Source organism: Episyrphus balteatus, chromosome 2, assembly GCF_945859705.1.
Source record: "Episyrphus balteatus chromosome 2, idEpiBalt1.1, whole genome shotgun sequence".
Classification (NCBI taxonomy): domain Eukaryota; kingdom Metazoa; phylum Arthropoda; class Insecta; order Diptera; family Syrphidae; genus Episyrphus; species Episyrphus balteatus.
In genome coordinates, this window is record NC_079135.1 from 103,973,780 (window position 1) to 103,996,729 (window position 22,950).

Consider the following 22,950-nt stretch of genomic DNA (forward strand, 5'->3'; position numbering starts at 1 on the left):
CTTTAAATTAGCTAAATATTAAATTAATTAATTAATTAAAGCACTCGACATCACCCACTTCAACATTTGCCAGGAGCTCTTGATTTGTGTCCCCATTTATTATTCAATTTACTTGTTCAACTCTCTCGAATCCCTTATTGCCCAAAAAAACTGATTTGTACTTCTCAACAACATCTTTTGAGATTGCCTTTTTCGCGGCTTCCAAATCTCTCTTCATTGTCAAAATCTGGAGAACTTCCCGAATCCAGTATTGCAAATTGAGTAAATTAGCTTTTGAACCCTGATACGTGTCGGTTGCCGGCCGCGCAATAAAACATAAAAGGCAAATGGTAGCAATAGCAAAAAACAAGGTACAAAGGTAGATCTTTTCACTCGAATTTTGTTTGTGTGGGGTAATTAGTGGATCCTTAATATAGATATATTGAGTAAGTAATATATTGAGTAAGTTATCTTTTTTGTTTGTTTCTTAGTGTTTTATGTGTAGGGATTACTTTAAAGACGCTAAAAAGATGAACAAACATAGAAAAAGGCAAAATAGGCAATAACAAGAGAAAAGGCAAGAAAAGGCAATAACGAAAGAAAAGGCAAAAAAAAGGCAAAATAAAATACATATATTTGGCACGAGGGGGACGTGAAACGTGTTTGTTTTAATCTATAGTGTCGTACGATTGAGCAAGAAAAAAAGGCAAATTCCACAACATCCTATCCCTGATGATTAGATTAGATTAGATTAGATTAGACTTTATTGAAGCATAAAAAAAAAATAAATTTATAAATACAATATTTAAATACAATATTTAAATACAAGTCGATTACGACCTGGTATATAACCGTCGGTCAGATTGACAGAATATAATATAATATTTTATACAATGCGTTTTGTGTTAATTTTTCAAATAGAATATAATAGTTTACAATATTAAGAACAATTTTTTTTTTTTTCTTTGAATTTCTTATTTTAAAATCAAAACTGATAGATCAAAAGCTTTCTGTTTGTATTTTCTTTCTATAACTTAGAGCCAAACGAACAAATTTGTACAAATTTTCCCAACTTTTTGCCCCATTTAAAATTTGAATAACTTCCTCTGATGTCAAATGGTTTTTTCCAAAAATATTTCGTCTCATTTCTTGGAGAATTGGACATGATCCTAGAAAGTGTGCCACGTTTTCTCTGGCATGCATGTTGCAGATGTCGCACTCGAGAGGCAAATCAGGTCTATGTGGAATGAAATTAAGAGGAAGGATTTCCCCTCTAGCTCGTAGTATCAGCGATATCATTTCTGTAGGATTCTTATCATTAAAATAACTAAGAGGTCCAAGGTCATACTGCAGGTTGCTGTAAAAATCTCTATATTGCGATGATTTGGCCTGGTTGATGAAACTCTGGTGAGATTGTTCATCTAATTTGGTCACCAACTGATAAAGAGATTGTTTTAATGCTGAATGATCGTGTAAATTGATTACCAGTGTTTCATTCACGGAACTCGAAATTTGAAACCAAGCTGCGACAAAGTTCAGTTTGTTTGTGATCAGATAGTTTAAAACTCTAAAGATCAGCCTTGAGGAGCTCATTTTAAGTACTTTGAGCACATAGTCGAAGTGGGTTTTAAGAGTATCAATAAACAGCGGTTTATCTATGTAACGGGCGTGACAAAAAACGTTATAAGTGCAATATTTGATACTTAAAAAAATATTCAGCTTAAAATTTTGAACATTTGATCTTAGATCTGACTTTTCTAGAAGTCGAACCTAGGACATGAAATGGCCTAGGCACCTGCACTCTCTAACCCATAAAAATTGAAATCATTATAAAACGGACAAGAAAGAGTAAAATGGGTTAGCCGGTTTTCTCAAAACTACAATTTTGCAGATTCATGGCTTTAGCTTTGTGCCCACGGATTTATGAAACAACCCGTAAAATTGTTTTTTTAAACTGGCTGGATTTACGGTCTTAAAAAATTCATGGATTTTTCTCCCTGAAATTTATGTATGAAACACAAATATTTGAATTTAATAACAAAACATTTTGTAGTTTCTAAATAAACTAGCTTCGACATAATAACTATCATCCAACAACTCATAATGTCTACATAAAGTGAATCATACTGTTTTATTTTTAAACTCTTTCTCACATGTTTCTGCTTCAAGGTAGTTAGTTAAGTTGAAAAAAAAAGTACCAAAGCAAATATTTAATCAATACACACAAAACACTACAAGACCGCTAATTAAAAGTATCGCTACTTTACCGAAATGCTATATGCCCCCTTGTATTTCTAATTCAAATATAAACACTTGACTTTTGGTGTTAATTTTCTATATTCTTAATAGATAATCTACCTTACGATACTTTTTTTTTTATAAATATTGAAAAAAAAAAAATCCCTTAAATAAGTTCAATTTGCGGAAATATAATCGTAAATTCTCATCTTTCTTGCAAACTGGCAGTTATTAGATAATAATTCAAAAAGTTCTTCAACCGGACGCTTTGAATGGTTGAATGTTGAACAAAATAAACGAATAGGAATTGATTTGCCGCTATTGACGTGGAGGCGGTAAGAAAGCAAGCAAAACAAATAATAAAAAGAAAAAAAAAAGCAAAAAAAAAAAAAAAATAAACGAACTTAAAGATAAATATTTCATAATGACCTCATCGTTCCAGCGCAATTCAACAGCAGTTGTTTTTAGTATCGCAATTGAAATTCATATTTGTGTGGATTTTAAACTTTTCAGTTATTATTGAATTGGAAGTGTTACGTTATAAGTCTTTTTTGAAAAAAAAAAAGTCAGACTTTTAACATTTTTGTTGTACTTTTGATTGTCAATGTGCTTGTTGTTCTGTTTTTAATTATTTTTTTTTTTTTTTTGTTTCTTTATAACTTTTCTACATTTGTGTATGTTTTACGCAATCAATTTTGATTAACGACAGGTAGAGACATATTTTTTGTTTCTTACCAAATTTGGAACATTTATTTAAAAATCAAGAAACAAAAATGTCAAGATTAGATTTGTATTCGATAAGATTTCGAGATTATTTTGGTATTTCTATTAATGAAGTCATAAAAATTTATTGAGATGGAAGATCAGAATCAGTGTTTATATAGTTGCCTTGTTCAACTTCACAAGAATTGAATCAGAAATTGGTATTATAACATCTGTAGTGCTGATGAAGGAGAAACTTTATTTTATGTCAAAGAAATGTTCCAAATAAACTGACACACTAAAGACTAACAAAATATTGACTGAATACATTTAAATTACAATAAAAGAAAAGAAAATGTTTCAAAATGTGTTGGCCCCAGGACAAGACTACATTTTGATATTTGGGGGCAACTTTGGTATAGAAAATAAGAACAAGTAAAAAAAGTACGTATACGTATTTTTTTTTTGGGGCCCCTGATGTATTATTTATTGATCGCTAAGATTATTCAAGTAGCATTTTTAGGGGCCCAAATTGAAAAAAACACTTCGATTTTAAAAGCTTAATTACTCGAATAATTGACGAACTGACGAAAATTTTCAATTAGATCTTTTTTGTAGGAAATTTAATTTTATATAAGAAAAAATGAACAGAAATTTTTTTTACTTTGATCGTCTAGCAGTTCTGTTGTAAAACATTATATCATGTATAAAAATAAAAAACACCGATGATAGACCTCTTAACATTTTTTTTAACGGCTCAAATTTTCACCAAAGATTTTCGAAGTAACTTTCAAAAAAAAAAATATTTTATTTTTTTGGCCCAGTCTAGTCTACCTCTTTTAATTGATTTAATGCAAACCTTTTACCATTTTGCGCCATTGTGCGACGCGACAGCATTGTATATATATTTCCATAGTACTATCATGAAGTGAAACGATCTTAGGAACTCTAGTGGTGGGTGACTTGAAAAAGCAGAATTTGTATGAAAAAAAACACTGAGACATGAACTAATACTAAATTCGACTTCATGATAGTACTATAGAAATAGAAATATATATACAATGCGTGACAGTTCCTCTTACCTGCCTGAGATGTTCATGGATATGAACGCAAGTTAAAATACGACTTCTCAGTTTTACACGATGTACGTCCAGTTCTTTGCCTTTGATGCCAATCTCCAGAATTTGTTCAACATTAAATTTTTTTTATCGAACTGACAAAAAAAAAAGAATCCTAGGTAACAGTAAATCGACCGTTTAGCATATTATTTTAAGTACCTAGTCATGTAACTTTTAAGAGATATAAGCTTCGAAAATTTTTAAATTAACATAAATAACACATCCAAATCCAAATACAGTTGAAACTCGATTAACCGGGATGGTCGGAACCGAGGCCATTACGGATAATCGAAAATCCCGGATAATAGAACTTTTTTTTCAAGAAAAAATGTATATGTTTTTAAGTTTTTATTAAAAAATTTATTAAAAAAAAAGAAAACAATTAAAAAATTATTCCATAAACGTAACAATTCATATTTTTGTTTGAACAAACATTATAATATCACGAGATTAATTACGAGTATTATGAACTTTAAGGAAAATTACAAAATTGTTGCATGTTTAGGTTTTTTTTTATTACCACCGCTTAGTTGTTAAGCCCAAAGATATCCCTGGGCTTAAAGGTAGAACTATAATTGACTGAAGCGTCCGATTCAACGGAGGGAAACAGCGCTTCCAACCGCACTCGACGGATGAAAACTTAAAATTTCAAAGAAAACAACAACAAAAACGTAGGATTTGACATAAGCTTCCGACTGCTTCCTCCAATTATAATTCTGGGTTAACTTTTTGAACAGTTTTAAATCTGTGGTACTAAACTAATTTTTTCATAAATTGTTTAGAATTGGTTTACAAACGGGAAAACTGACGTTTGAAATGACAAAATTTATTTAACTAGTTTTGCTAGCATACATTTTTGTATCTCTTTGTAAAACATACAAGAAAAATACAAGAAAACCCGAAAGGGATAAATATAAAAACTCTAAATTTTCTTTGTGTCTGCTGATTTCGGAATATTCAATAAGCAGTGCTGCCAAGATTTCCGGTTAAGCCCCAAGGCGTTTTTTTGTCCAGCTAACCCGTTGCTTTTCTTCGATTGAATTAATGTGAATGCGGTCAACTAGCAGTAAATCCTGATATGTTGTTCCAGAATAATTCTACTTTTCAAAAAAATAAGAAAATAAGACTCTCTACAAAAAAAATTTAAAATATTTTCTTTATTTTTGAGTTCTGATTTTGTATTTTTTGGTTAAATTTTCTTCTTTCCTGTTCTCATATTACGGATAGTAGAGTTTATTACGGATAATAGAGTTTAAATAAATAAATTTTGTTTATTGTCGAGAAAGAATTTCAAATATTTTTATTAACGTCCCGGTTAATCGAATCCCGGATAATCGAGTTTCAACTGTAAATGTATTCAACTTCTGTTTGTCTAGAAATTAAAACAAATCACTCGAGCCTTGCTCTTCAATTTGTACACTTTTATTCTTAAATGTTGAACAACCATTTATAAACATAATTGAAAAGACCCTATATTAATTGTTTAAGGCCCAATTTATTCACACTCCATTAAATTTAAACCCGCCATTAAAAAAGGGAAATTTTTAAATTTGTATGCAATTTGACAGTTTTCTAATTTTTAGTAGAGCCTTTAAATATAATGAAGAGTGAATAAATTGGGCCTAAGTTATTTAAAAAAAAGTACGCATATGCAATAGTGATCCCGAAATTGCTGGCATCATCTTGTTCAGGATCTACCTATATTTGGATCTATCAATTTTTGGTCAATCAGAGGAAATGAAATTTCGCAGTCATTAGAAGACTCCTGTTCTTCCGTAAAAATAAAATAAAATTTTTCACCATTTAGATTTATAGAACACTTATCCCTCAAGTTGTTAATTAATTAATCTACCTTATACCAAAACTAATTAAAAAAAAAAACACATAATTAAAGACAAGAAACTCTGAAAAAAAAAGACAACAAAAATTATATCAGAAGCCATCTGAGACCGTCATCTTTAGTTTGTTGTGTGTGTATTTAAACTTCATACAACCAAGTAAGGGCCTTAACCACTCTACCGGTTAAGTGTACATATCTTTGCCACTTTGCTATCATTTTTTCATCACGTGACATCGCATAGCAAAAATGTCTATCGTTCATTACTCAATGACAAGTCATTGACAGGAAGCAATTGCGCGCGACAGCCATCTCCCGATGCAATCTTTTGGTAATACTTTGGTATTTTTTTCTTTCCTTACTGATTTCCACAGAGAGATACTTCCAGAGTTAGAGAGCCTTAGCAAAAGCCAGACCCCAGGTATGGTAAAAGCTAGATAATAAAGATGGCACCATCTTTATTTGAAAACTTGTGGTAAGTTCCCTTACCACAATTTTACTATACCACACTATAACCAGTCACCAACTCACTCACTGTTCAGTGATTAAACTTGGCTGTATCATTATGGCGCTTTGAACTTTTCCTTTCAATTTACTCGAAAATGACGAAAAAGAAGAAGTAATAACAGCTACAACTACAGCAGTGGTAGCAACAAGAGCAGCTGCTCGTATAGCATGTTGTAGTACACACGGCTGCTCGGTTGCATGCTGCATGCTTTTTTTTTTACAGAATAAAGTTTGTTGTGGGGGAGTTTTTTTTGTTGTGTTGTGTGGTGTTGTGCAAGAGCAAGACAAAACTAAGTAAATAAAATTATCAAAACAAAACACGAAATGTTAAGCAGCGCAATACAATAATTAAAAGGCCAACATGAGGTTATAGAAGAAAGTAAAAGTGTTTTTTCGTTTTTTCTGTTTTTAAACTGTTGGTTTTTATGTGTTAATAGTTTTTTTACTTTTTCTTTTTTTCTATTGTGCGATGCCAAATTTTATTGCTTACTATCCCGCACAGCATAAAATCAACTTAAAAAATATGATAAGAAAATGGTGGGTTCGAAGCGAAAAGCCAAACAAGTTGACCGAATCAGATTTGGCCCACAAGTCTAAGCTTTTTCACAGTTCGGAACTGAGGAAAATCAACTTAAATTCAGTGTGAAACTGGTTTTTTTTTACAGGAATACTTAATTTTCTATTGGCTTGGTTTGTACGTGATTCAAAGGACAAATTGGACGATTTTTGGGACACTGTGGTGTATGCGTAACTTTTTTCTTCTATGGAAAAACTTGAATCTATTCCAAAAGAAGAGTTCCCAGAATAATAATTAAATAATATTTCCATATCTCAAAAACTGAAATTCGAATGGCTTTCGGGAACGCTTTTTCGGGTTTATTAGATGAAATAAATAAGAAATGAAAACTTTTCTTTAAAAACAAATAAATTTCTAGATGGGTGTTTTCATGAAAAATCTCAGAATAAAACATAAAAAAATATTTTTTTTAAATAAAAGTCAAACCGAAAAAATGAAATTTTTTATGATTTAGTAGTAAGTACCTCCTTTTTAGTATACCTATATTTTATCACATTGAGTTTGAGAATCGCATAACCCTTTGTTGCCCGGAGCAATTTTTTTCTCAAAAAAAATTAAAAAAACGTTGAAAAAACTTTAAGTATTTCTTGAATGTCGCGCCAGAAAAAATATATCCATTGCACTAGTAAATATCATTATATTAGTTAACTTCTGAGCTAGGTAATTGCTGATATATTTAATTGGGATAAAAAGTAAAAAAAATAAAGTTCAAAAGGTGGTTTCTTATTGTAACCACCGGAAAACAAAGGGATAAGGGTGAAGTGATAAAATAAAAAAAAAGCTGTGAAAATTAAAATGATATTATTTTTATCACTTCACAGATAATTGACCCCCTGTTCAATTTAATTTTTCTTTTAATATTTTTCGAATAAAAATAAAATTCAACTATTTTTTTCGATCTCTGCTGCCAAGTCTAAAGGCTGCAACAACATAAAATAAAGTCATATAATAACGAAGAAAAAAAATAACGCTTTATAAATTTTTGGAGTTGAGGTCACTTGAACTTATAAATTAAATTAAAAAGTCATATAGTTAAATCCCAAGGTCTGGATATTTTGCCAAAAAAAAAACTTTTTTTTACATCACTCACTGCAAAAATACTTTATCAATATGAACTCAGCCCTAGTTTAAACCATCTTAAAGTTTTGGCAAATTTTCAAATGCGCATTTTTTTTTATTCTGTACCTAAAATTTCTGGGAAACTTTGAAACGATTGTCTTCATTAATGCACAGATAGAACTGGGCCTGAACTCATTGATTTTTGTTCAAAATTAAATGTTTACGGATGTGTCAAGTTGTATCGCTGCAACATCGTGCTAAAAGAGTTGGAATCAATTTAACTTTTTTGAAGTGCGTTTTATACTGACTCGACTATTTGTACTAAAAACCATATTGGCACATCGAACAACTCTTTTGGAAGCCATTGCGCTTACAAAATTAGTGTTTGGCTAAAATTATTAGAAATTTAAAAAGCTCTAAAGCCGTCAAATCAAATTTGTCAAATTTAAAAATTCAAATTTCAGAAAATCGAAAATAAAATATTTTGTTCAATGTTGAATATGTTGTGTTGGATTTGAAACGCAGTCTGATGTATAAATGCCAGTTCCGTATATAAAAGCACAACACCAGAGTATAATAATTCTTGTCTTATCTCTATTTTATTATTTTTTAGTTTTACGAAAAATTCAAATCGCGCTTAGTTAAAAACTGTCTGTTATTATAATCCACTGTTAAAAATCAATTTTGTATCTCCGTAAAATTAATTACTACATCAGTTGCCATATATTTCCGGGGGCTTAGCAATTATTGTTCATATTTTCAATATTTTGTTGTTAACTCTGTTTCTGCTGCCAAACAGTTTTGTGTTTATTTCCCATATCTTTTTGTTCAGCATGTGCTGTTCACCATTAACCTTAGCCGACTGTAGGTTAATACAAAATCAGTGAAGAAGAAAATAGCATTACAAGTTAAAAGCAAAAACATTCAGTAGAGTTTAGCAAATCTAAGTAAAAGCAAAAAAAAAAAAAAAACAATTCGGATAGTGACAAAGGCCCATCCCATGTGCTTTATGCATCACTCACGCAAATTATTTTCAACCTTCTATTCGTACATCCTTGATTGCGTGCTAAAGTAACACTTTGTATACATGTGTGTATTAATTTTACGCTGACCTAAGTGTCAGTATACACTGACTAAAGGGCAATTACATGATATATTTTTATAAGCTTCTATTATTATACTTAATTATTTTAAGCGAATAATTGCGTTCGCGATGCCAGAAGAAATAAAGTGCATTACTTGGTCTTTTCTAATTGCTGCATATTTTAAAACAAGACTTACACTCCGCCCAAATAGATTAAGAACAGGCATATTTTAAGTTAAATTTAGGATATTTTTTTAAATCATTTGTAAGTATCTTAAATTTTTAAGAACTGTCAAATTAGTCCCTATTTCGAATATCATAAATTTATACAGAAAAAAACCATTCTTTATAAATAACAGATAAATCGTGACCTCAAACTGTTCTTTATACCTTTTCCATCTACTTTTATCCAAAGCAAACAATTTGTATCTATAAATAAACCAAATAAACCACCTTCAATACAAAAAAGAGCTAAATTCAAAACAAAACGCAACGTATTTTATTCATTGCCATTACGCATTCAACCATGCTGATCTAAAATATGCACACTTTGCACTATTTTCGTACGTTGCAAGTTGCAACTTAAAAGTTCGTTAAACTAAAATGCTTAGTTACCATATCAAACGGAATTTCAATCCCACCAAAGACCAAACACACCAAAATGGAAACTTTTAAAATGGGCACTGCCACTCCCATAGTATGCCTAAAGTATACACTTTTTATAACTGTTTGTCTAGTGCGACTTGCATTTAAAATCATATACTCGTAGATACCCAAAGCCAACATCACAACAATAGTCTATATCTCTATAGATTCAATGAACCAAACTCTAGTTTGTGTATTATAATATGTTGGGCAGAACTAGAGGAGCGCCACAAAAATAAACACAAACTGGCTCATCCATACGTTAAAAGAAAAAAAAAAAATAGAAATAGTATACTAAAAATGGTCCACATACAAAATAATGATGACTCACATCTTGTTGTTGTTCCTGGATTAGAGGAATAAGTATTTGCTTTGTATAAAACATCATTTAGATTTTTGAGTGAGAAGAACTACCTAACTTACAATAATTGACTTCTATGCACAACTTTTGGAGAAAAAAAAAACATAACATAACAAAATTGCACCTTTTTTATGTTTTCTGAAGTTTCTTATTTGTTTTTTACTAATTTAGCATCACTGATTTTAAAACTCTCAGTTTTTTTCTAGCAACTCAAGTTTGAGTGATACAGGTACTAGGGAAACACTTAAAATTTAGCAAAAAATCGATAATTGAAACCTTATAACGGGAATATCTCAAAAACGCAAGCTAAATTCGGATTGGAGTTCAACACACCCAAAACATCTAGAAAATTATTGCTTTGTTTTACTGAAGCAACACCACTGTAAGCTAGTAAAATACTTAAAAGGTATATATAGCAAAAAATCGATTGTCGAGATTTTATAAGAGAATATCTTCAAAACGCGAGTTGATAGAAAAATTCTGATCTTGAATTGGAGTTCAGCACTCCCAAATCATTTAGAAAAATATTTTTTTTCGTTCTGAAACCAAACCACTGTAAGCTAAGAGAAAATATCTGATTTTGGATTCGAGTTCAACACACCCAAAACATCTAGAAAAATATTGCTTTGTTTTTTAAACAAAACCGCTGTAAGCTAGTTAAATGTCTAAAAAGTATCTACATAGAAAAAAATCGATTATCTAGAATCTAGATGTTATACCTAAGAGGAATATCTTGAAACCGCGAGCTGATAGAAAGAAAATATCTGATTTTGGGTTCGAGTTCAACACATTTAGAAAACAAAACCACTGTAAGCCAGGGAAATACACAAGTCTACAAGGTTTTTGGTGCCGAGACTATGATATACTTTTCTATAGGTTTTTGATGTCCTGAACTCGAATCTGAAGTCAAACAACGTTTTTTGACTATTTTTGAGGCTATGCTTTTATGTGAAGACATTTTTTTTTTAATATAAATTATAACGGGTTTTGTAAGAACTATTTTCCTTCTTTAAAGATCCTTTTAAATCTTTTCAATATCTTTTCTACAAACGCCTTTACTTTTTTTTGAAATGGTTTCAAGCCCAAAAATATAAATATACAGGGTGTTCCAAAAGTTAACGTCGAAACGAAAAAGGTAGATAGGGTAGGTGGTGACTGTTATCAAACAATAAAAAAAATCGCAGCCATATATCGTCGGCACAACGCCAAAACCGCGAATCTGCATTTTTGGACATTTTCGTTTTAATGCGTCATTTTACTTGTTATCGGTTCCTCTATTCACTGCTTCGATCTTAATCCTTCATCTGTTTCCTAGAAGCCTAAACTATCAATTTCCGTTGCACGATTTTCCATAAGATTGCATGAGTTTCCAAAACTTTGAAGCCGTTTTTCTAAATACTACAATTATGCAGATTTGTGGTTTTGGCTTTGTGCACACGATATTTTGTGAGTTATGGGCATTCGAAAAAAAAAACGAAAAAATGGTCACCCTGTGACGGTTTTTCATGTGCCGTGACTACAAATCTTAATTTTTTTTAAATTTTTTTCTTTTGTTACGGAATCGTGAATAACCCTGCTACCAAATTCAGCTGCATCAGTTTTAAAGCAAATATTACTTTTTTGCCCAACTAAGTACTAAAAAATTTTACATAACTCTAATTCAATGAACCGTAGTGTAAAAAAATGCACTACGATGTTTCGGCAAGTTACCTAAAAAGTTGGTGTGTTCAATTCTCTTTTCAAAATGGTATAACATTGTTGAGAATATTCCATAAATAACCGAGATAAAATTTATTTTTCTTAAGAAATCCATCTTATTGATTAGGAAATTTTTCCATACTATTTAAGTTTTTGTATTCTGAAAGGTTCTGAAATTAAATGCGAGTATACTTATTTGTTCAAATTACTCGCTTCTCCCCTAAAAAGCTAATTTTGTTTGAAACTGCCTAAAAATCTTAAAAATATACATAACTACCCTCTGAGGCCCATTTGCTCATACTAGTCATAAATTCTCATCTTAGCTAGGTCGAACATAACTTTTGTGTTTTACTTAGTTTATTCTAAGTTGCTAAAAAATATTTATGTTTAACCTAGCAATGATTTACTTTCATGATATAAATCGCTGAGAACTTCAAATTCAAAAGTCAAATCAATAGAAACGTCAAATAATTTAAATAGATTTTGAGCAATTTAGCAATTAATATACAACAATATCGTTAAATTTTCAAGTTTCAAGTCTTTATCTTGCGGAATAAAAGTGTAAAAAAGTATATTTGAGCCAAAAATAAGTGTTAATTGGTTAAACAAAAATTATTCGTGTGTGTGTGTAAATGTGCTGGTGTGTCAAAATTAGTCAATGAAATATGACAGCAAAATAGTGCCTCATACAAAAAACTGTGGTGTAAATTGTACCATCTGTGGATGGTTTAAGTTAATGAATGTAAGTTTATTTTTATTAAATTGATAATAATTCATGACCTTTGTACTACCGACATCAATTTTTGAGCGACATTCTTGCATTTTTCATAAAATAAAAGTGCCTAGGTAGAACATAACAGCTTAAGTTCTACTATTTCTTCCCCCTAAGTTATGTTAAACTTAGAGGAATTTATGACACAGTTTGAAGTTCGTGCAAACCGTAATGTAGAACTTAAGGGTTTATGTTTCACATAAATATTTAAGACTCGTTTCAGCAAATGGGCCTGAATGTTTTAAGTAATTAAAACTTGGATGTTTTTAAGAGCGGCACAAAATTATTAAACTATTTAGTGTCTGGTGTAATCGATTAAATAAATGAAGAATTAAAACAAATAAAAAGTGTTAGTGAAGCACTTCTTTCCTATTATTTCCGTATTCGATTTCTATTTATTAACGAATATCAATTACTAAAACATCTGCAATTCCAAACACATTTTATGTTCAATTTTAATGGACTATATCGATTGGATTCTTGGAACAAAATGAGAATAATTTGTTTGATTTTGTGACACATAAAAGACAAAATAACAATGACTCATAGATTGCATACAAAAAAAGAGTAAACATAAGTTTTCCTGGAGGCAATATGCTCTACAACACAAAGGAACTTAGTCATGCATTTAATTAAATAGAACACATGGATGATGGACGTCTGGAATTTGTAATTTTGTTTTATTTGCTTTTCTTTTTTTTTTATGTATTATACATTTGTCTAAAGGTTCTATCATTTTAGCAAGTTCAAGTTTAAATTCATTATAAGATTAGTTGACAATGTTATGTCGAGGTGATAAGGTTCAACAACAAAAAGAGAAGGTATATACTTATCAAGAACATTCCACAATAATGGGTTTTAGATTCCTCATTTAAACCTTTAATTATATACCAATCCATTTGAAATTACATTTGTTAAGGTTTATAGATTTTAGCTTATTCTGTTCATGAAAAGCAATAGCAGCTTCTTGCTGGTGGCCTTGAAAAGTTGACCACCAATAGGCAAAAAATGAAAATATATGAAATTGATGGTATTAAAATACTTTTAATATTAACTTTAATAATTTCGTATTAGTTTAATTTTTTCTTATATCCTTCAATCTAAAAATTTAAAAAATGAGGAATTTTTACAAAAGATGGGAAAAATTAACATTCTAAAAGTTTTCAAAGGAAACATTATTTTAAAAACACTAGAATAAAATGTATTGACGATTGACTTTTATTCAAAATTTAAATTTTATTAACTTGAGATGTGAATATGCAGGACCTTGAAGATAAATAGCTTTTTAGATATAAGACCTCTATATTAAATCTAGTAGTTCGTTACAATTGAGACATCCTGTAGAAGTAAAAACGCATGCTTATCATTATAACATCTAAACTATGTACGTTCAAGCAATAAATTAGCCTTTTAATATTGCCCGTAACAGAAATTGCAAGTATTTATTGCACATTTCTTTCGCGGGTAATATTTTGAAGCAAATTTATTGCTCAATTGTACCTAATTAAGCCGAAATAACAATTTGTCTTCTATAAAGCTTTACAGAAGCTATAGAAGCACCTATAAAACTTTACAGAAGGAAAATTGTTTGTTGGAAAGAAAAAAGAACTATCTCTTACTTGTCTCTCAATCTGTCTCTCTCTTTCTTCTTCTCTCTCCATGGCGATGAATTATCCTATTATTTTAACTACAAATTCCAGGACGAAAAGAAGATCGAAGACTCTGATTCAGAAGAAGCAACAATGTCATCTGTACAATCTGATCAACCGATTCTGTTACCAATGGAAGTTTGCACAGAAAAAGATCAGTACATAATATTTGAATTAAAAAGTGATACTGATAGCACACCAACATACTCTTACGTTATTACTAATTCAAAAGAAGAACCACCTCCTGATTGCCCAATAACAGCAGCAGAAAATGAAGATACAATTTCTGATCAAATTGTATCAAATAGTGTTACCGAAGTTATAGCAAATCCAGGGCCATACATAATTAGTGTAGAAATACCAGTTGAAGAATCACTCGAAACAGAAAATACCGATATTTGTAAAGAGAATTCGCCAAAAACAAAACGTGCTTTAGCCCGTAAAAGACTAGCTGAAGCTGTTGATGCTGTAGTGAATAATGATATGACCATTGGCAAAGCTGCCAAAGCTTTTGAAGTGACCAAAAGTACCCTTTGGAAAGAGGTCAATAAACACACTAACCATCGAAAAAAGAAAGTTGATAAAGATCTCAACAAAAAGATCATTAATCGTATTTGTGCTGGTGAATCTCTCTCAGAGATTTCTAGATCCTTAAATGTTGCCAAGTCTACAATACACCTGCATAAAGTTCGTCTATCACAAAGTGGTCAACTCCCACCAAGTGTAACTTTCAAGCCACCAACAGATAAAATGGAACAACTTGCTATCAAAGATCGTATCATTCAGGCTTTTCGAGGCATTCGAGTTAACGGTATGTCAATGTGTTTTGCATCGAAATTTTTCTCAGTACCACGTTCAACACTTTGGAAACATATACGACGTTTTGAAGCTTCACAAAAGAAATTAGCACAAAATGTTCAAAACACCTGCCAAGATACTGATATTAGCTCAGAAGAAACGAGTCAAGATGGAAGTAGTCAACAAGATGTAGATGATCCTCCAGAAAATGAAGATTCTGCAGAAGAAAGTGAAAATATATACGAAGAGCAACAATCTACAAGAAGTGAAGGTGTCAATCAAGATGATTTTGATTTACTCGATGCTTATTGTGAGCAACAAGCAAATAGTGATGAAGGAGATTTTTTTATAAGTTTCGATTTTGAGACATTTGAGGAGTATGTTAAGAGAGAGTTGGAATAATTGTACTGATATTGAAATAATTTGTATAGACTTTGTGTATCTCTTTTTTGTATGCGCTTATTTATTATATATTTTGATGTTTAAATTATAAGGATCATTATGTTACGTTGAATTGAAAATATATTGAAATTATGTTTGTCCCACTGATAAAACGATATTGTATTTTCATAAAGTGCTAAGACTGAAACTGCCTGGAAGAAATAACGTTTTACTTATTTACTGATGTTTTGAAAGTTGAAAGTCTCGGTCAATCTAAAATAAATGCTCTCAACAAAAAATTTTCACCGTCACTTTGACTAGAGAAAAAAATTTAGATGAATACTAAAAAAAAAATAGCTTATTTTTATTAGGTAAACTTAAAAAAATTAAAATTAAATTTAGAACACCTCAAACTCTCTATGCTGTTATTGGATTGTGTAAGAAATAATTTATTATAAAGTTAAAATCTTAAAGACAAGAATTTTTCTAAATTTATATTTTCGTTTCCAGGCATCTACAATCGATGGAAGACGTAAAGGAGCTTGCCTTTTTTGCCAGGAATATTTCATGGACTTGTACCTGTTAGCAGAACTTAAAACGATAAGCCTAAAGGTACTTTTAATTTTATTTTGTTTCTTCTACTTAACGAAAGAAAAACTATTGAGTTTTAAAATAGGTTCATGCAAACTTAATTTTAATAAAATAATAGCATTTGTCGATTTGTTGAAGCCAAAAATAGATGCTATCTCTTGTTCCATTTTGACTCTTATCTCTTATGATGATTTCGGCTTGTTGGCATAGATCAATGATTCAACGTACCTTCTAAGAAAAAACTAATAATGCATATTTTCTTTGCCGAATCCGTTAAGCCGAAAATGCCCTTAATTTTTCAAGATGATATTTCTAGAGCTCAATCTGAAAATGTTTCTTATTTATTCATAAGTTTGATTTGGTCTACTACAGATTTTAGAACTCCATATCTTTTTAGCTTTAAGGTAAGCTATAACTTTGGGGCCATAAGTATATTTATCCCACTGCTTTGGTTAGAAGCTTTCTCAGAAATTTCAAAAATTTTACAGTTCATGCCATTTAATCCAGATCACAAGCAAAGACACAAAAGGTTCAAATTAGTACTTTCCCAAGGCATATTTTTTGATGTTATAAAACCTTAAAAATTGAATCTTAGTCCCTTGGGTTTTTTGCTTAAACCGACGGATTGGGCACTTTTGTGTGAAACTTTAATCAATATAGAGACTGAAGCAAACTGTGATCCGCGAAAATCAGTTGTTTTAATTGCAGTTCCAAAAATACTTTGTTCGTCAAAAACTTATTTAAAATAAGTCTGAGAATGGCGTATAATAGACTATCTTGGTTCATTTGTCGTAAGAGCTCCAACGGCAGCAATATTCTCCGCATTTCGACCAGCTCATTGCCCCACTGCAACATCTTGCAGCGAATTCTTAGAATCAAACTCCTTCAATCAAAAAATCAATACTTTCTAGAGCCGAATCCTTTGACCGAAATAATTAAACTGATCGAATAATTGCTCATTAGCAACTTCATAATTCTGAGCCTTGGTTCCTCTCGAAAATAAAATATTCCATCATCATAAAGTTGCGAAGAGAAGGTTTACAATTTTGGGAAACCAATTAATAATACCTTTTAGAGCCTTGAATGACAAAACTCTTTGACACAGCATATCGAATACTAAATTTTAATATCATCACATTAAATTAAATATTACATTCTAAATCCTTAGCATGTTGTCATTTGGTTCTATAATAATAGAAATTACAATTATAAGCATATTTTTCTCCGATTTCTTTTCTTCTTCAAGCAGAAGGCTATTTAGAAAAAAAAAAAAACATTTAATTACAACGTCACATCTTCATAACATCCGGAATGATGCTACAAAGCTAATGAATTTGTTGCATATAAATTAAAAATAATCATCATCTAAGTGAAACACGTATTTGTCTGTTTTCAGTGAAAACATTAAAAATAAACTCAAATCAATGTACATATATACATTACATACATATCTACAAATATATGTAATTTTAATTTTGGAATAGTTCCCATTACAAAAAAAAAATGTATGTAATTATTTTGAAATACAAAATTATATTCAAATTCAATATCAACATTTTAATGGCCAAGTTTATGAAGAAAAAAAAAAGAAAATGTGACAGCTGATTTATGAGGTTTTCCAATTTCTCAAGAAGATTTTTGTTGATAAATAAAATACATCAATATACCAGAATTTAAGGTTTATGTTAGTCTAGTTAATGACAAAAAAACTACCCCTCCCCTCGGTTTTCGAAAAATGAAGTAGTTACAATTTGTGGGTGTTTTTTGCATTTTGGCTTTTTTGTTTTTAAAAATCGTTTAAAACTTATTTTTTTAACATATTTTAATTTTTCTTCACCATATTAGGTCACAACAGTTGATATGCAAAAACCCCCACCAGATTTTCGTACCAATTTCGAGGCAACACATCCGCCAATTCTTATTGACAATGGTTTGGCTATTTTGGAAAATGACAAAATCGAGAGGCATATCATGAAGAATATCCCTGGAGGATATAATCTCTTTGTGCAGGTAAATAAAACGATTTTTTTTTAATAATAAAGTTGAAGTAGATTAAAACATAAATTCTATTTCCCATAGGACAAAGAAGTAGCCACCCTGATTGAAAATATTTATTCCAAATTGAAATTGATGTTGGTCAAAAAAGACGAAAACAAAAACAACGCCTTATTGTCACATTTGAAGAAGATCAACGATCATTTGGGATCTCGGGCAACACGTTTTCTAACAGGCGATACTATGTGTTGTTTTGATTGCGAATTGATGCCAAGGTTACAGCACATTCGAGTGGCTGGAAAGTATTTTGTCGATTTTGAAATACCCGTAAGTCAAAATAGTATACTAATATTAATTTTCTAATAAATTAATATCAAATTTATTTATTTCAGACTCATCTGTCATCCTTGTGGCGTTACATGTATCACATGTATCAATTAGATGCCTTTACGCAATCCTGTCCAGCCGATCAGGATATTATCAATCATTATAAACTGCAACAGGTAATGTAGTACAAACTTAAGATAACTACTACTTTCCTCTCTGTCCTTATAAATATTCTTATATTTTTTGAAAGTTTGTACTCCCTTCTTTTATTACTTACTTCCTTAATTTTTAAATAATTTTTTATTATTTATTCTTTTTATTACTGACACACAAAAAAAAATATTTAAAACAAAAAGGCTAAAGGTGATATTAAGCAGGTATGTCAAATAATAGGAAAAAAAGAAGATTTTGTTGTTGTGTTCCTTTATTATTAAAAAAAAAAAAAAAACAGACTAACAACTTGGTAACGGCGAGGAAGATACTCAAATAAAAAAACACAAAACTTCATTCATTCAATTAACAAAAAAAAAACAACATTATCGCTAAATGCTAGTAAGCATACAATTTTGGGTCTATACAAATTTGTAGTGACCTATTCTGCCCGTAGTTTAGTTCCTATATAAGATAACCCTTTTACCAGTAGTGAGCTTTGTTTTAGTTATTAGATGTTGCTGATTTTAGTAATTTTTTTTTACGGTTCGATTTAACTTAAAAGGGTTGAAAATTCGAAATCAACAACCCAAATACAATACAAAAAAAAATATAAAACTTCGGTCAGTAAAATCACTGTTGACCAGTGAAATTTATTAGGATAGATTTGCTAACAAATAATAATTTTGTAATAGGATGTAAACATTGAAATTCATTATAATCATTGTATAAATAATAAAAAATTTAAATATTAGTTTGGTAGTGGGCCTTCAACATCATTTGGTTGAAAATTTTAAGATTATTACTTTGTATTGGATAAAGGAAATGGGGGAAAATTGTACTAACTTACACTACTTGCTATAATGAAAACTGCTATTATGTTAAAAATGATTGGTTTTTCTTTTGTAATCAAATGAATGTATTATTGAGTAGGTACTTCGTAGAAGTTAACAACTTTTTCTAACAGTTACTTTCTGGGTTTTAGAAAATACCGTGTAAAAATTTAGAAAAGAAGCCATTTTATTTCAGTGTAATTTAGTATTCTTTAGAACTCATTACGTGAGGCGGTGTTAATGGGCGCAAGTGCATGCCAAGAGCGTAGTTTGAACTTGAAATTTTCGTACAAAATTTTATACAGTATCGGTCAATAAAATATGGTCACCTTGCAAATGATAAAGAAGAGCTTTTTTAAAAAAAGGCTTTTCAAAAACTTTTTGTGAATATATGCACTTTCAAAGCATATCTTTTTCGTTCACTATAATTCATAAAAAGAGAAAGATGGAAAACTATTGTAACGGTAAATGTGTATCCTTTTTTGCAATGTTCATAAAAAAGCCCAATATTTAAGAAAAGCTCATTAAGATTATGTCACTTTTATTATTGCTAGTTCGATAATATTGCAAAATTTTTGTATTTCTTTTTAGTATTTTTTTATGTTTAAGTATATATTTAATTTCTCTATGCCAAAGCATCAATACAAAACTTTTAATCCTAAATAAATCATTGAAAACATCCATTCTTAATTTTAACATCATCGGTGATGATAGAAATAATACCGTCATCTGCATGAAACATTGTAATTTTATATGTTCTGATCAAGAAGCAACAATATTATACCTAATTCTTCATCTCCATTTATTAATTATTTTCAGATGCTCAAAATGAAGAAACACGAGGAACTGGAGACACCAACATTCACAACGTCAATTCCGATTGATATTTCGGAATAAGAAATTCCAGTAGAGAAGATAATAATATAAATAAACCGTTTAAATTTTCCAGCTTAAGTTTTTGTTTTCCTACTGTTTTTTTTTTTTCTTCATTGTTTTTAATGTATTATTATTATTTCAATGTTATAATTTACATTTACAAAAAAAAAGAAAACTTTTCAATGAGTTAATATTATTACTTTGTTAATAGTAATTATTTATAAAAAAAATGCTTATTCCTACAAAAATATTTTTTAAACAATGATTTTGCCTTTAAAAACTGCGGTTAGAAACTTGATAAACAACAAAAAAAAAAAAATAACAATGTAAAACTGGTATTATTCAACTTAACATAAAATTAGACTTACTATTTCTAGCAGTTCAATCAGCCCAAAAAATAAAAAAAAAAAACTTTTTATATAATATTATAATAAAATTATGAAAAAAAAAAATTATAATTATAACAGGAGCAAAATGCTTTGTATATAATTTTATACAAAATTCAAAAGTAAATAAAAAAATATTTGATACGAATACAAAATGTTTTCTCAATTTCTCGAAAAGTTAGATTGAAAACAAAAATTACCAAAAATTACTATTCAACTGAAATTATTTATTTATTTAACACCATTAAATTTAAATCTTGAAAAGATGTTTCATCGAACTTATCACAGAACAGTCAGTTACTACTTACATTTAACTATAATTTACAGATAAAAGTATGTAACGAACTTAACGAAATTCTACATAATGTGGAGCCACCTGAACAAAATTGAATCATGTCATCAAAAGAAAACATAAAGAGAACAGTTTTGGTTGTGGTTTGTTCCCCTTCATGGACGATTCTTCGAATTTTTTGTTTATATTTCCTATAGATTCAACATTAAAAAATGGTAGATAAGAGCTAATAACAAACCTAAATTCGAAAAAAAATTTCAGGCTGAGTTCAGATCAGAACTAGTATTGATTGTGGACCGACCGAAACCGGGATGAAGCGGTTCTTCAAATGATGGTAATATAGCAAGTTAATTTTTTATTTCCGAAATCGCAGCCCAAATAAATCGAATCGAAAAAAAAAACAAATTGATTTACAGCCGTACAGCTTTTTTTCAGGATATAAAAACGATGTCGTTAAGTTCAAAGTTTTTGCCTAAGATACAGCTGTACAGATTATTTTTTTCGTTTATTTAATAGTTTAAAAGATATTTGAGTTCCAAAAATTGAGAAAATCTTTAAAAAGTCGTTTTTTTTTGTTCTTAATTTTGTAACAAATTAAAAAACTATAACAAATCAAACGGACAAGACATATCGTCGGCGTAAAGCAAAATTGTTCTAAATCCACTTTTTACCGAAAATGAGTTAATGATGCAGTTTTACTAATTTGAGGGTGCTTTTTCTGAATTTGAAAACCGTTTTTTTTTTTTCAAAAAAATTTCATTCCGCAGATAATATAATTTAATGGGACATAGAACAATAAAAACAGGGAAGTAGCCTTTTGAAAATGAGCCCGAGTGTTCTTGATTGTTCTAAGTCCCATCATATTTTGTTGTAAGTTCACTTTTTATTTAGGGAAAAAACGTACTTGTATAGGAATTGTGCTATATCCAATTTTGGGTTTTTAGTTTTAAAATTTTTTTTTTTTAAATAGTATGCACCTACTAATGAGGTAAACTTGTATATTTTATTCAAGAGAAAAAACAAACTATAAAAAACATAACTTGAATGGCAAACGAGCAGAAAATTGTCGCTTTAAACCAATTTGAAACTTAAAAATCGTGCCCTGTGAAATTTACTTTTTGTGAGTTAGAACAATTTTGCTTTACGGCGACGATATGCTTGTACTTAAATACTAGTACATAACTGTATTTTATTTACAAAAAAAACACCCATCACTGTGCCCCGCAGGCAACTACTTTTTTTTTACTTTAGTGAAGAAAAAAAAACACTCATACGCCATACATCGGTTTTAATATAACACTTTTTGATTTTTTATGAAGGTGTTTTTGTTTTCAGATGCTGTGTGACCCAGAGCCAAATAATATAAATATCAAGTGAAAACAAGTCATATAGAAAAGAAATTTTAATACAAAGAAAACGATTGTACGATCTGTGGATTTTAATATGACTATCAATATCAATATGACTCTACTTACGAGTATTAATATCACAAATTTAATTTAAAGAGTGTTTATTTAATAAATTCCATAAATATTAGCTGAATAGTTAAACCAATATGTTCTATTGCCCTCAATTATACTCGCAATAGATCGCATCCCAATTCCGCCTGCAATTATACGTCCTGCTCCAATATTAGAACTCTGATTGACAATAACTTCAACGAACGTTACAATTGCACCCTGTCCACTGCCCGGATATTGCAGTATCAATGTGACATTTTGAGGTGATGGCCAATAACTTTTGTCAGTATTTTGTGAAACAAGGCGATCGTCTAAAAGTAATCAAATCATTTTTAAAATAAACAGTTTCCATGATTGAAATTTGACTTACTTTTCACACGTTTTCCAAAAGTATAACGAAGATTTGCATCAACTTCATCAACAACTATTTCCGTGGTTTCATAAGGAAATGTTGATATTTCCAAAAAATCTATCTCTCCGAAATCATCGATCGGAGTATCGGGTTGTATATTATTTGAATTCGAATATGTGGGAATTGAACCCACAGCAATAATAAGTAGAGAGCCAATAAGCACTTCTACTTGTTGATGCATTTCGTTCGACTAGTTTGTGTATTGCTTCAATTAAAGCTTATA

At 30.0% G+C, this 22,950-nt stretch overlaps 2 protein-coding genes across 5 annotated transcripts in view; one reads left to right on the forward strand and one right to left on the reverse strand.

The window, feature by feature from the left end:
* The window catches only part of LOC129908590 (chloride intracellular channel exc-4), a 42,301-nt gene extending 21,712 nt beyond the window's left edge, over positions 1-20,589 (forward strand). Inside the window, exons 2-7 of one of the 4 annotated variants that reach the window (XM_055985204.1) lie at positions 15,916-16,017; positions 17,842-18,006; positions 18,076-18,318; positions 18,384-18,494; positions 18,675-18,695; positions 20,121-20,589. In XM_055985204.1, coding sequence (XP_055841179.1) covers positions 15,916-16,017; positions 17,842-18,006; positions 18,076-18,318; positions 18,384-18,494; positions 18,675-18,695; positions 20,121-20,198 — 720 coding nt within the window. In that variant the 3' untranslated portion in view covers positions 20,199-20,589. Of the gene's footprint in view, positions 1-1,650; positions 2,553-14,277; positions 15,836-15,915; positions 16,018-17,841; positions 18,007-18,075; positions 18,319-18,383; positions 18,495-18,674; positions 18,696-20,120 lie in introns of those variants that run through there. The other 3 variants (XM_055985205.1, XM_055985203.1, XM_055985202.1) reach the window with 3 other exon arrangements.
* Positions 20,590-22,348: 1,759 nt separating this feature from the next.
* On the reverse strand, positions 22,349-22,950 carry LOC129910536 (uncharacterized). Its single transcript, XM_055987957.1, has 2 exons — positions 22,686-22,950; positions 22,349-22,626 (listed from the first exon to the last, which is right to left on the reverse strand). The coding sequence occupies exons 1-2, from the start codon at positions 22,906-22,908 to the stop codon at positions 22,370-22,372; spliced, it is 480 nt and encodes a 159-aa protein (XP_055843932.1). The 5' UTR covers positions 22,909-22,950; the 3' UTR covers positions 22,349-22,369.

Excerpts from the sequence above, each read along its gene's own strand:
- LOC129910536 (XM_055987957.1), bottom strand. The coding sequence starts at position 22,908 with ATGCATCAACAAGTAGAAGTGCTTATTGGCTCTCTACTTATTATTGCT. Across the intron at positions 22,627-22,685 it reads TTTTGGAAAACGTGTGAAAA|ACGATCGCCTTGTTTCACAA; the intron begins GTAAGTCAAATT and ends GATTACTTTTAG.